This window comes from Stomoxys calcitrans, chromosome 2 (assembly GCF_963082655.1).
Source record: "Stomoxys calcitrans chromosome 2, idStoCalc2.1, whole genome shotgun sequence".
Lineage (NCBI taxonomy): Eukaryota > Metazoa > Arthropoda > Insecta > Diptera > Muscidae > Stomoxys > Stomoxys calcitrans.
This window is the reverse complement of record NC_081553.1, coordinates 71,948,454-71,964,119: the sequence shown is the minus strand read 5'-3', so window position 1 is coordinate 71,964,119 and position 15,666 is coordinate 71,948,454. Positions and strand designations below refer to the sequence as shown.

At 38.6% G+C, this 15,666-nt stretch overlaps 1 protein-coding gene across 9 annotated transcripts in view; it reads left to right on the top strand.

The window, feature by feature from the left end:
• Positions 1-15,666, top strand: part of LOC106089055 (uncharacterized) — a 600,966-nt gene that overhangs the window by 548,875 nt on the left and 36,425 nt on the right. For 8 of the 9 annotated variants that reach the window (XR_009397436.1, XR_009397435.1, XR_009397437.1 and 5 more), the window contains 3 exons: positions 5,459-5,581; positions 9,174-9,351; positions 9,532-9,558. Coding sequence is in view for 6 of the 9 variants with exons in the window: in XM_059364130.1 (XP_059220113.1) it covers positions 5,459-5,581; positions 9,174-9,351; positions 9,532-9,558 (328 nt within the window). In the remaining 3 variants the exon portion in view is untranslated. The remainder of the gene's footprint in view (positions 1-5,458; positions 5,582-9,173; positions 9,352-9,531; positions 9,559-15,666) is intronic. The other variant, XM_059364131.1, reaches the window with a different exon arrangement.

Sequence of the window (15,666 nt, the reverse complement as noted above, 5' to 3'; positions counted from 1 at the left end):
CTGTACGAGGGGTCATTTTCCATACCATACTGCCAATGCACTGTTATTAGTGACAGGAGAATATTTTTTTTATCATTTTTTTATTTTATCTTTATAAATATATATATTTTTTTGTGTTTTTTTAACAGATTTTGTCCTTTTCCATCAATTATTTTATTTTGTGTGTTTTTCACCATTTTTCTCTTTTCCTCAGTTTTTTTATTTCTTTAGTTATTTTGATTTTATTTTTTTCTTCAGAGTTTTCCATTTCCATAATTTTTCTAGTGTACAAAGCACATCTGCTTTTCTATTTTCCTTTGGCAAATATTTAGGTTAACAGTTGACGTAAAAAATATTTTGCAATGTCTGTCGTTGCATTTCATTCAATATCGCTCTTGCTTCCCCCACCTCAATATCAGCTACCACCAGGTGTTAATTCAGAACATGGATTTTTGATAAACAGTAAGAAGCAGCTGGCAAACCGCGGCAATAAAAATGGAGAAAAATGAAAATGCTATTCAATTATCTCTTGGCAATAGAAACAACCACACAGCTGTCATTTGGCAAAGGTTTTTGTGGTCCTATAATAAAATAGACTCTAAATTAACCATGTCATTTATTGTAATGAGCTCGAGCTAAAGGAGAGCTGCCAAACGATAAAGGTAAAACACCATAAAGAAAAATTGAAATAAAATTTAAGATGAGCAGACATCTAAAGGGACGTTAAAAATTTAATTTATATAATTTGTTAAAAGAAGTGAGGGCAGACAAAATTTTAGGCCGAACTGACACAATAATACCCAAGATAAGGTGTACCAACTAATGTTTTTAATCAAATGTTGGTTAGGAATGTATCTAAATCAGATCCGATATTAAGGAAATTTCGTTAATTTTTGATACAAATATCAGGTGCAAATTTTTACAAGGATCGAACTAAAATTGAACAATTAAAGCAAAAATCCGTATATACGATAAAATTTCTCATCCCATGTGTGGAAGCTATGTCAACATTTTGAAGACTATGTCAACAAATTTTTCTTTGAACATTTCATTAAAGAAACAGGAGCAAACTACTCGCGTATCAATGAGTGGTGTACTATTAAATTTTAGGCTCGATGATAAGGGACCACCTCTTTATAGCCGAGTCCGAACGGCTTGCTGCAGTACGACACCCCTCAAACGTTATCCTCATATATGCACATATGGGGTGAAAAATCTTAATCTGAACCAGTTTTGATGAAACTTCATTCGTCCTTGGGCCAACAAAATTGCATGGGGCTATATCTAAATTTGCGAATTTAATCATGAACACTCCATTAAGAAACAGGGACATACTTCTTGCATATCAATGAGTGGTGTGCGATTCAAGTTTAAGATCAATTAAAAGGGAACTACTTTTTAAAGCTGAATCCGAAGAGCGTGTCGCAGTGCGACTCCTATTTGGGAAAAAATTTTTACTTGGCATGGTACCAAACAAATGTCCCCAACGTTAGGAAGGAATAGATTAGGTTAGGTAATATTGAGAAGAGACCTAAGTCAGTAAGAAGAATCTTTGTAACCCATGACCATGTATTCTGCTAAAAATTTATACAAACTAAATTTAGTTGAAGGCCATAATGTTATTCCACATACCAAACTTCTGTTAAACCTGCAAAAATTAAAGCTTCTAGGAACCGAACAAGGATAATCGATAGAGCGCTTTATATGGGAGCTATACAAAGTTATAGACTGATTGGCACCGTACTTTGTACAGTTGTTAAGAGTCAAAACAGAAAACTATGTACAAAAATTCCGCCAAATCGATCAAAAATTTCGGCTAGTAAGGGCTCCAGAAGTAAAACCGGGAGATCGGTTTATATGGGAGCTGTATCTGGTTATCCACCGATTCGAACCGTACTTGACACAGTTGTTGGAAATATTGAGGGAACACTACATGCAAAGACAAATCGGACGAAGTTTGTGACTTCCAGAGGCTCAAGAAGTCAAATCGGGAAATCGGTTTATATGGGAGCTATACAAAGATATAGACCGAATTGGTCTGTACTTGACACAGATCTTGGAAGTCATAAAAGAGAACACTTAGCCAAATCGGATGCAATTTGTGGCTTCCAAGGGCTCAAGAGGTCAAATCGGGAGATCGGTTATAGACCGATTTGAACCTTACTTGGCACAGTTGTTGAAAGTTCTAACGGAAAAGTACATACAAAATTTCAGCCATATCGGATGAAAATGGCGGTCAAGCATTGCGTACTTCTTACAAAGTCAAAGATTGCGTGCTTTTACAAAATCCCTAATTGTTTCCACTCCACGCCCCGAAGTTGGTTCATGTCTGGTATTGTGTAAAGGAGGAGATCCCCATTGCTGAAAATTGCTTCGAACATTTTTCCCAGGAATCGAACTCAGGCGTTCTGCGCTACAGTGGCTTCCGACTATATCTAAATCTCAACCGAGTTTTTCCAAATTAAAAAGCGTTCGTCCTTGGGCCAAAAAAATACATGTGAGAAATTTGATAGCGATCAGACAGCAAATGTCATCTATAGCTTGTTTTCAAGAATACATAAACAGGCAGACAGACGTACATGGCATACTCGTTTCAGAAAGTGATTCTAAGTCTATCGGTATTTTTGTTAATGGTTTAGTCTATCGGTATACTTTACAATCTTAATGTTGCAAACATATACATATAGCTATAATACCCTGTTTCACAGTGATGGTTTATGTCATAGATAGACAACAACAGGCAACCGAACATGAATTCCTATGCCCGATTGGTAGCACACGTTCAGTGTAAACAGTTTCGTGTGGCTTCGTTCGGTCAACGCATTGTTGTTATTTTACACTTAGTTGCCCGGTCGGGTTTTACTGCCACTCACACAAGCACAATTCAGTTTTATCAACTGTGTGCCAATGACTGGTTTAAATTATCAAAACAAAAATCTTTTGAGTTCAAAAGTTGACCAAAGATACTCATACGCACCCTGTACACATTATGCCACTGCCTTACTATTGGAAGGTGACTAAAGGAAAATGTTCAAAAGACCGATCTTTCGATTTAAGGTCTTTGGCCCATAAAAGGTGCATTTAGACCCTCCAACATCCTTCTTCAATTTGGCTCAGATGGGTCCAGATTCGGTATAGCTGCCATATAGACCGATCTCTCGTTTTAAGTTCTTGGGCTCATAAAAGACGCATTTATTGTCCGATTTCGGCAAAATTTGGGACAGTGAGTTATTTTAGGCCACTCGACATCCTTCTTCAATTTGGCCCCGATCGGTCTAGATTTGAATATAGCTGCCATATAGACCGATCTCTCGATTTAAGGTCTTTGGCCCATAAAAGACGCATTTATTGTAAAATTTCGCTGAAATCAGGGACAATGAGTTGAGTTAGACCCTTAGATATCCCTTTTCAATTTAGCCCTGATCGGTCCAGATTTGAATATAGCTGCCATATAGACCGATCTCTTGATTTTAGATCTTTGGCCCATAAAAGGCTCATTTATTGCTCGATTTTTCCAAAATTTGGGACAGTGAGTTATGTTAGACCACTCGACATCCCTCTTTAATTTGGCCCTGATCGGTTAAGATTTGGATATAGCTGCCATATAGACCGATCTCTCGATTTAAAGTCTTGGCCCCATAAAAGACGCATTTATAATCCGATTTTGCTGAAACTTGACACAGTGTCCTATGATAAGCTTTTCGACATCAGTGTATTATATGCTTCAGATCGGTCTTTATTTGGATATAGCTACCAAACAGACCAATATTTTGTTCTACAAAATTGAACAATGACTTGCACTTATTAGACAACTCAATATCCGTGCCGAATTAGGTCAAAATCGGACCATATTTCCATATAGCTGCTATTGGGGCATAAATTATGCATTTTTCACCATATTAAGACGAAAGGTGGTTTACATATATACCAGAGGTTTTGGATATCCAAAGTTTGGCCAGGCCGAATTTAATGCCTTTTACTTGTTTCTATTCTTTTTCTATTTCTATTTTTCTCAACATTTACCTACACGTTAGTTCTATAGATGTCACCAATGTCAACAAAATTAGATTTCTATGGGAAATGTTGGCAGCATTCATTTTCTATAGAAAATGTTGTCAACATTTTTATTTTATATACAAGTTTGCCAAAAAACTTATTTTTATAGACATTTTTGACAAAATTTAAGAAAATTTTTGGCAAAATTTTATTTTTTTAGAAAATTTTGTCAAAATTTTATGTTTAAGGAAACTCTGTCAACATTTTATTAAGGAATTAAATTTTTTTTTAATTTTTTTCTACTAAAAATATATCCAATTTTGTTAAACTATCAAAGACCTATTTTTTCATTTCCAAAATTGAATCAAAAATTAAAATTAATTATTACATTATATGTCCATTTGATATTTTTCTCCACCTGTAATTCATTGTAATCAGCTTCTGTTACTTAATCTGCAAAATGACTCCAAATATTAAATACATGCCACATAATTGATATCAAATTCTGAAAATCAATTTGCGATCATTTAATAAAACATTGGCCAACATAATTGGCAATATAATAAATAACATTAAAGTGCATAAATCATGATGGTAGCTTTAGTGTAGTTAATAATACATAAAGTAGAGAATACATTCGCCATAATCATGTTTCGGTTAGACATACCATACACACCATACCAACACTCCCATACTTAACACAAAAGGCACTGTTTTCTACACAAATGTAAAAACAAAAATGTCATGTATTACTTGTGTGATGGGTTTGTCTGCCAACATAACTTTTTGTTGTTGTCGTCATACATTTAATTCTCATGCATAATGACATATCAACACACTTACGCACACAGACTACAGCCTACGCACATTCATTGTATATGATTGTGAGCGTTACAAATGAAATGATAACACTTCCCTGCTCTTGTTAATACGCACGCACTTGCACATGCAGACATATACAGCGCACACTTGGACATACAGTCAAACAAATGAGACACAAGTTTCCGTTACCGTATCCGCACTTTGTATGTTTGCATGCCCATAACAATAATGCCCAGCACTACCACCAGCACCACAACAACCACCACTAGTGCACAAAAAAGATAATATAATAAAAAAAAAACCAGCAACAACAAAGAAATTAATGTTTAATTAAAAATTTACTATCTAATTAAATTAAAAAAAAAAAAAAACAAAATTATGTACTTTTTTCCAAAAGCAAAACAAAATTTTAAGCAAAACATTTCTTTTTTCTTTCTTCCCTCTTTTTTGGAAATTTGTCTACTCCTTTTTCATCAAAAATCAATAAAACCAAAAAATCAAAAAACCAAAAATGTGGCACACTTATGAACTTCTACTACTACTACCACCATCACCATTTCTACTACTACTACAACTACTTCATCTCTTCATAAAATTGTTAAAAAAAATCTATATTCGAAAAAAACAAATATCAATTTTTACCAAAATTGAAACTCGGCAGTGGAGTCCAAACCGGCTTCTTCTGATTTAAGGGGCGAACCCCGTGTACAGGCGTTGGCACAATCACGGCTAGCGGTAGTGGCTTACTTGGATTCGCTGCCGAGACCCACGTTAAAAACACCAAGTAGGTCCTCTTTCCTTTGGTTTTTACCCTATCCTTGTTTGAACGAGTTTGTATTGGTGACTTAATCCGTACTGTTTGCATTTATTGGTCAACTAACTCTAATTGCGATTGAAAGTAAATTTTGTAGACAAAGATAAATCTGTTGAAAGTGTTTAGTTTTATAATTTTTATCTATTTGCTGTTTAAGTTGCACAAATATTGTTTTTTTTCTGTTAAAATGCACAACAAAAATGTGGTATGATAAATGTGGTCAGATAAAATCAAACACTTGGATATTAAAAAGATGATACAGGCGTTCAATAAGTAGGTTAAGTTAGTTTAGGTTTTAAACAGACCCATCGGACAAAAATTGCGTCTTCAAATCGGGAGATCGGTTTATATGGGAGCTATATCAGGTTATACACCGATTTGGACCATACTTAACACAGTTATTGGAAGCCATAACAGAACATTATAGACAAAATTTCAGCCTAATCGGATAAAAATTACGGCTTGTAACGACTCAAGAAGTCAAATCGGGAGATCGGTTCATATGGGGGCTATATAAAGTTAAAGACCGATTCGGACCGTACTAGGCACAGCAGTCACAACCGAACACCATATGCAACATTTCAGCCAAATCGGATAAAAATTGCGGCTTGTAACGACTCAAAAAATCAAATCGGGAGATCGGTTCATATGGAGGCTATATAAGGTTCTCCGACTTGAACCATACTTGACACAGTTGTTGGAAGTCATAACAAAAAATCATTTGCAAAATTTCAGCCAAATCGGATAAAAATTGAGGCTTTTGAGAATTGAGACTCAAGAAATCATATCGCGAAATCGGTTTATATGGGAGCTATATCTAAATCTGGACCGATATGATCCATTTGCAATCTCCAATGACATACACCAATATTAGGTATCCGTGCGAAATTTCAAGCGGTTAGCTTTACGCGTTCGACCGCTATCATGATTTCGACAGACGGACGGACATGGCTGGATCGAATCAGAATGTCGAGACGATCCAGAATATATATATCTATACTTTATGGGGGCCCGCATCAATATTTCGAGGTGTTACAAACGGAATGTCTAGTGGTGGATATAAAAACATCAAAAATTGTAATTAAAAAAAGATTGAAACAAAAAATTGAGAAAAATATATATATCCCAACTTTTGATATACACCACCTCGAGGATATATGTAAAGCACTTTTCGTCATAACCCGGCGAAATATGCATTATTTATGCACCCATAGCAGCTATATCTAAATATGGTCCGATTTGGACCAAATTCGGCATGGACATTGAGTGGTCTAATAAATACAAGTCACTGTTCAATTTTGTAGAACAAAAAATTGGGTTTTTTGGCAGCTATAATCAAATATAGACCGATCTGAACCATATATGACACGGACGTCGAAAGCCCAACATAAGTCACTGTGTTAAATTTCAGCGAAATTTGATAATAAATGCGCCTTTTATGGGGGCAAGACTTTAAATCGGGAGATCGGTCTAAATTAAGTCCCATAGCTACAGTGGCAGCCTCACACTTAATCCGTATGTCAATGGTTCGGATATCTAGAATAGTCTCCAGTGCCCTAGTGGCCGTGGCTCTCATCGCTCAGCCTATGTCAAGACAACATGTTCTCTGTACCAGTTGTATCATCCTTACGTTGCTCTTTTTCTCCATAGCAGTCCACCAAACTACTGAGGCGTAATGAAATATTGGTCTTATCACGCTCCTGTAAAGCCAGTGTTCAAGGTTACTCCTATGTATGCGACCTTGTCAGATATTGAAATTGTTCGATTAAAGAAACGTGGAGTGTTAAATTGGCCCACCTTCGTCTTTCTTATGAACAGACAGATTTCAGTCTTCTCTGGCTTAACACTGAAACCCCTGGGTCAAGCCCAGTCATATGCAATATGCAAGAACACCTTCGTCTTTCTCGTGAACAGACAAATTTCAGTCTTCTCTGGCTTAACACTGAGACCCCTGGGTCAAGCCCAGTCATATGCCATATGCAAGAACCTTTCGGACCTTCTGCATAGCTGATTCGGATCCTTACCTCTTAGAAGTATTATAAGATCGTCAGCATCCGTTAAAGGTCATTTATGTTAGTCACCCATAGAAGTGGTGACAAAATTCCCCCCTGTGGAGTGCCTTCCTGCCATGCTTTCGTAGTATATGCAAGTCCTATGGACGCTGTGAAAATAATGGCCACATGGGGCGACAGCTAGTCGACCTCCTTATGTAGTAACACCGGAAATATTTCATTAGGTCCAAGTGACTTCAATGGTTTGAAGCTTCTTAAGGCTTCATTTAAATTCCGTTATGATATACCTTCGATCAACCTCATTGTTCCAAGTCTCCGGTATTTCCGTGATTCCCGTCGTATCGTATGGAAAATTCGTTCTCATCGAAAGTCCCAACGAAATGTTAGAGATGGTTATAGCAGAGGTGTTAACCAATTGATGAATTGAAAAGTTGACCTGACCTTTCAGAAAAGATATCGCGCTCCTCAAATCACGTTTTTTTGTTTTGAAAATTGGACCATAAATGCGCTTTTGACAGCCCGAACAAAATTTTATAGGACTGAGGTGACCAACTTTGAAGGCCCGCCAACTGTATATAAATTGGTTAACACCTCAGCTATAACCATCCAAAATTTAGTGATGGTATCCTTACCTGTTCAAAAATGGCAGACTTATTTCCACTATTTTTTTTCTATCCCACTGAGCTTCGTAGGCAGACATGCTAACCTCTGCTCCACGGTCTAACAACCTCCCTTTGGTCTAACAAAATCTTCTAAAATGCCACCTTTTTAAAGGCTGTAGAGTTATTATGCACCACGGTGGCCTTCCGATCATTCATCATAGAAAAATCCTGCATACCCTACATTAAAAAAAATGTACCCTCTGCGAAATTCTTAGGCTTTTCACCAAATCAAGAAACTAGCTCTAGTTGAGAAAACTTGCCAATGACTTGCACGTTTATCATACCACATTCAATTAAATCAAATCTTAGTAAGCTACTTTACAGGAATCAAAATGCTTCTTTTATGGTACACTAAACACTCGAATTTACATAACAACTTAACAAAAACAACAAAGACATCACAAAATACAGAAAAAACATATCATTTAAATGCGCATTCAATAACGCTTAACCATCGTCATCAGCAAACAAAACAGTTGAACATGTGAACATTTGGAATGAATGGCTGTCAAAATGTTTCCTGTTTTCCTTTTTATACCTTTGGGGAGTTCTATTCATGAATTTTTTTGTTTTCTTGATTTCTTCATACAATAGTTCTGCAATTTATGTTAATTTTGTAACAAATTATTCAATGTGTTTTTGTTTTCTTTTTTTTTGCGTTTATTTGTTTTTGTTTGGCTGTTTGTGACTTTGTCTTTTGTATATAAAGGTCTCTCCTTGTCTTTCTTTATGTGTGTAGGCGTCTTAAAGTGTGGTGTATGTGTGTGTGTGTGTGTGTTTCAATGTCGTTTTACTAACACTACCCCGCCTACTATGCTATAAACTGTGATTTTTGATTTCCGGTTTCCGGTGCAATTTCCCACCTTTCTCTTTACCGTTTCTTTGCAGAATGCGACCAAACATTTGTCTCACGCATCGGCGGCCCCCAAAATGGCACCTTCTCTGCCCCACTGTTGCACAATCACAAGAACCATTCGCGCCAATGTCTCTACACTTTCCTAGCAGGACCCGGACAACGAGTTGAAGTAGTTTTTAAATCATTTAATCTAAGAGGAAATCCACCAGAGTACGTACAAAAAACACACACAAATACCAGGTGGCCGGCCAAGCCGACCATTATTGCCTTGCCCAGCGATATTTTTCTATTTACTTTTTTGCAGATTAACCACTTGATTAAAGTATTTTTATTTGAACATATTTTTATTAACCACAACTTTTCTCCCTACCTTGCTTTCTACATTTGCAGCGGTTCAGCCGTCGGTGAATTACCATCGTAAGTACCAACATTTCTTTTGTTTTGGTATTTTTTTTTATAATTATTTAAACACAAACAAATTGAATTTAATTGGCTTTTAATTTAATTTCCATTAACTGCAATCGTAGTGCAATTAATAGCAATTTTGCTAGATTGAAGAGAATAATTTAAATAATACTTTTTTTATTGGGATGTTGTAAATTGCATTGTTAAGTTATGACTTCCTGCTGATGCTAAAATTATCCATTCTTACTTATTTACTGAATTTAATTGGCTAAGACAGAACATTTGTTTCACTAGCCCAACTCAGAATAGCGTTACAAGCGTCTCGATCTTCTGCGCTCATTTTATAATCTATGACGCCAAGTATCGAGGTGTCTGCCACCACTTGATCTTTCCATCGAGCTTTTGGTCGTCCCGGTTTGAGTGTACCACCGGTTTTGCCTTCAAAAGACTTCTTAGCTGGAGTTTCTTCATCCATTCTGACAACCAACGCAGCCGGTGTATTTTGATACGTGTAACTATGCTGTCGTCGTCATACAGCTCGTGGTTCATACGACACCTATTTTCTCCATAAACGCAAACTGGTCCACATATTTTACAAAGAATCTTTCTCTCAAACACTCCAAGAACAGCCTCGTCTGCCTTCGAAAGTATCCATGCCTCCCAACCATATAACAACACGAGCAGTATCAGTGTCTTGTATAGTGTAATCTTCGTCTGTCGAGTGGTGACCTTGTTTCTCAACTGCTTGCTTAATCCTAGGTTAGGTTATGTTGAAAAGAGGGTGCAGATACTAATCCGCCCCATGGGCACTATGGACATACACCTAAGCCAGTAATCGGCTTGTTCTGCGCTCTAAAAACTACAAAGTAACCTCTAAAAAGAAAATTTTAAGTTAGAAATTCCGTGCTACTTACAAAATCCTTAATTGTTTTCAATACCACTCCCCTAAGTTGGTTCATGTCTGATATTGTGTCTCCACCTAAGAACCGGTATCTGTTGGACACGAAAGCCGGGCAATGACAAAGGAATTGCTCCAACGTCTCATCATCTTCCCCGCATGCCATACACATACTACCACTTGCCGCACCGATTTTACATAAGTGAGCACGTAATCCTATGTGTCCCGTTATGATACCAATAGATATGCTGACCTCCTTCTTGTTTCCTTTCAGTAAAAACTTCGTCTTCTAACGATCTGGATCCCTGCATAGAATTTTCGCTGTCCTACCGACCCTTCCGCCGCTCTACAATGTTGCATGTTTGGTGATCACCCGGATCTTCGCCTGTAGGACCATATTATGATCGGACAGTCTAAAACAGATCTTAGTCCCTGGGTTCTCAATGTAAACCCCCAGGCCCACTCTATCCTCTAGCTTTGATCCATCCATGTAACATGATCTTCCAGATGGCCATACTAGGGTTCCGTCAATCCAAGACTGTGCCGATGGCAGCAATGCCTCGCACTCGACTTCAAGATTCATCTCAGGTGTCCGATCGGAAACCTCTTTCCTTACTTCCACGTTTTCTATCGTCCCCTCGATTATACCGCGATGGTATGAGCTGCTCCCAACCTCAATCCATTCTCCCATCGCCTTAAGTCTCAAAGCCGTAGTGGCTGCCTCACACTTAATCTGTATGTCAATGGGTCGAATATCTAGAGTAGTCTCCAGTGCCCTAGTGGTCGTGGTCCTCATCGCTCCGCCTATGCCAAGACGACATGTTCTCTGAACCTGTTGTATGGTCGTTATGTTGCACTTTTTCTCCATAGCAGTCCACCAAACCACTGAGGCGTAAATAAGTATTGGTCTAATCACGCTGCTGTAGAGCCTGTGGACTATCCTAGGATTCAGGCCCTATTTCGAGCCTACGGCCCTTCTACATAGTGCCCAACATCTGTGAGCCTTCTCAGTACGCTCCTGAATGTGACACTTCCAATTCAGTTTCCTGTCCAAGATCACACCTAAGTATTTGACCTTGTCTGATATCAATATCGTCTTATTGAGGAAACGTGGTGCGTTAAATTGGCCCACCTTCGTCTTCCTCGTGAACAGGAATATTTCAGTCTTGTCTGGGTTAACATTGAGACCTCTGGGTCTAGCCCAGTCGTATGCCATATGCAAGACCCTCTCGGCCCGTACACACTGGCGGTATGCATTGACATCGAGGGGGCTTTTAACTGACACACTGATCCAATCCTTAGATCAGTACCAGGTAGACCCAGGGGTTTAAATGTTAACCCAGAGAATATCTGCCTGTTCACGAGAAAGACGAAGATAGGCCATTTTAACGCACCACGTTTTCTTAATAAAACGATTTCGATATCTGACAAGGTCAAATACTTAGGAGTGATCTTGGACAGAAAACTTATTTGGAAGTGCACACTCAGGAGCAAACTAGGAATGCTCACATAGGTTGGGCACTATGTAGACGGGCCATAGGCTCGAAATGGGGCTTGTAGTCGAGGATAGTCCACTGACTCTACTGGAGCGTGATTAGACCAATACTTACATACGCCTCTGTAGTTTGGTGGACTGCGATGTAGAAAAAATGCAACATAAGGATAATACAATAGGTTCCGAGAACATGTCGTCTTGGCATAGGCGGAGCAATGAGGACCACGCCCACTAAGGCACTGGAGAATATTCTAGATATACGAGCCATTGACATACAAATTAAGTGTGAGGCCGCCACTGCAGCTATGAGACTTGAGGCGATGGGCGAAGGGATAGAGGATAGAAGCAGATCAAACCATCGCGGTATAATCCAGGCGACGTTGGAAACCTGGAAGAATTAGAATGGGTTTTCGATCGGATACCTGAGATGACACTTGAGGTCGTGTGCGAGGCACTGCTGCCAGAGGCACAGTCTTGGATTGTCGGAACCCTAGTATTGCCATCTGGAAGATCATGGATGGATTAAAGCTAAAGGACAGAGTGGGCTTGGGGGTCTACATTGAGAACCTAAGCACTGAGATCTTTTTTCAACTGTCTGACCATAATACGATCCTGCAGGCAGATATCCGGGCGATTGCGGAATGGTGAGGTGGTGTGCTATTCACGCGAGGACGTCGAGTGTGAACATCTTTACGCATAGCAAACTGGACATCAGGGCAATAGCAACCAGGACGGTAAGGTCACGAACAGTCTTGCAGTGTAAGAAGGAGATTAACGCCTTCTCCGATGATGGCACGATCCACATCGTTTGTGGTCGCCGGGTCATAGCGGAGTAAGGGAGATGAAAGAGCAGACGATTCGCCAGTGATGGCCAAAAGACTGCCGTCAATAACCTTGGTAAGGTTAGGTAAGAGAGGCAGTCCTTTACAGACTTGCTTAGACAATTTTAAGTCCATTGTGATACCACAGTAGCGACAGACCAAGGCTTCTGGCGGGAATCGAACTCACGACCCCTGCACTGGGTATCCAAGCACGCTACCAACTCGGCTACCAGGGCGCCCCATAAACTACCAGGGCGCCCCATAAACTTGCTTCGATCCGAAGCCTTTCGGATCGAAGCAGTCCGAATTAAGGGCGTGGTCAACAAACGCGCATGTAACAGCGAAACGGCCGGTAGGACAGCGAAAATCCTATGGGAAGATTCGCATCGTGAGAAAACGAGGCTATTACTGAAAGGAAGTAAGAAGAAGGTCAGTATAGCTTTCGGTATCATAACGGGACACATACGGCTACCAGCTCACTTATGCAAAATCGGTGCGGCAAGTAATGGCATGTGTAGGGCATGTGGGGAAGATGATGAGACGTTGGAGCATTTCCTATGTTATTTCCCGGCTTTCGCGGGTAACAGACACCGGTACTTGGGTGGGTACACAATACCAGACATGAACCAACTTAGGAGCGTGAGATGGAAAACAATTAAGGATTTTGTATGTAGCACGGAATTCCTAACTTGGATTTTCTTTTTTGAGGTTACTTTTTAGTATTTAGGGTGCACAACAAGCCGATTACTGGCTAAGGTGTATATCCATATTGGCATAGGGCGGATTAATATCAACAGCCTCTTTTCAACCTAACTTAACCTCAACCAACTTAGGGGCATATAATGGAAGAGATTAGGAATATGTGATGATTACATAATTCCAGAAACAAGTTCATCCATGAACATTCCATTAAGGAATATCAGGCCGACTACTGGCTAAGGTGTATGTCCATATTGGCATAGGGCGGATTAATATCCACAGCCTTATTTTAACCTAACCTAATCTCAACCAACTTAGGGGCATATAATGGAAGAGATTAGGAATATGTGATGATTACATAATTCCTGCAACAAGTTCATCCATGAACATTCCATTAAGGAATATCAGGCCGATTACTGGCTAAGGTGTATGTCCATATTGGCATAGGGCGGTTTAATATCCACAGCCTCTTTTTAACCTAACCTAATCTTAACCAACTTAGGGGCATATAATGGAAGAGATTAGGAATATGTGATGATTACATAATTCCAGAAACAAGTTCATCCATGAACATTCCATTAAGGAATATCAGGTCGACTACTGGCTAAGGGGTATGTCCATATTGGCATAGGGCGGATTAATATCCACAGCCTCATTTTAACCTAACCTAATCTCAACCAATTAAGGGGCATATAATGGAAGAGATTAGGAATATGTGATGATTACATAATTCCTGCAACAAGTTCATCCATCAACATTCCATTAAGGAATATCAGGCCGATTACTGGCTAAGGTGTATGTCCATATTGGCATAGGGCGAATTAATATCCACAGCCTCTTTTCAACCTAACCTAATCTTAACCAACTTAGGGGCATATAATGGAAGAGATTAGGAATATGTGATGATTACATAAATCCTGCAACAAGTTCATCCATGAACATTCCATTACGGAATATCAGGAAGACTTATCATATTTAAATGATTGATGCTCGATTCAAGTTAGAAATGGGCAATGGGTAAATACCCAAAAGGTATTTACCCGGGTATTTACCCATTTATACCCAAAAGCTGGGTATTTAAAGGGTGATTTTTTTGAGGTTAGGATTTTCATGCATTAGTATTTGACAAATCACGTGGGATTTCAGACATGGTGTCAAAGAGAAAGATGCTCAGTATGCTTTGACATTTCATCATGAATAGACTTACTAACGAGCAACGCTTGCAAATCATTGAATTTTATTACCAAAATCAGTGTTCGGTTCGAAATGTGTTCATTCACCGTTCAGCGATGAGGCTCATTTCTGGTTGAATGGCTACGTAAATAAGCAAAATTGCCGCATTTGGAGTGAAGAGCAACCAGAAGCCGTTCAAGAACTGCCCATGCATCCCGAAAAATGCACTGTTTGGTGTGGTTTGTACGCTGGTGGAATCATTGGACCGTATTTTTTCAAAGATGCTGTTGGACGCAACGTTACGGTGAATGAACACATTTCGAACCGAACACTGATTTTGGTAATAAAATTCAATGATTTGCAAGCGTTGCTCGTTAGTAAGTCTATTCATGATGAAATGTCAAAGCATACTGAGCATCTTTCTCTTTGACACCATGTCTGAAATCCCACGTGATCTGTCAAATACTAATGCATGAAAATCCTAACCTCAAAAAAATCACCCTTTATAACTTTACAGATATCTTGGGTATAAAAACATTTTCCAAAATTTTTCGTATTTCCTATTCTTTGTTTATAAACCTGAACTTCTGATTTCATAAAATCGGATTTTGGTTATATATAGCCGCTAACTTGACCGATCTCCAGACTTAAAATCTTAAGGCAATAAATTGGTCATTTTTCATCCGATTTCGATGAAATTTGGCACAGTGAGTTCTGGTTCATATCGGACTAACTGCCCTTAGACCGACCTCCCGATATAGGGTATTGAGGCCATAAAATATCTATTTATTACCCGAATTCGATGAATTTGGCACAGAATGTTCTCGTAGACCCCTATCCATTCCTATAAAATTTGGTACAGATCGGGCCATATTTGGATATAGCTGCCATATATTCCGATGAATGGTTTAACTTAAAATCTTTTTAATTTAAAGATTTTTTTCTGTTTTTATTTATTTTAATTGACTTAATTTTTAATATTTATTATTTTAACCTTTTATTTTCTTTATTATTTATTTTTTTTATATTGTTTT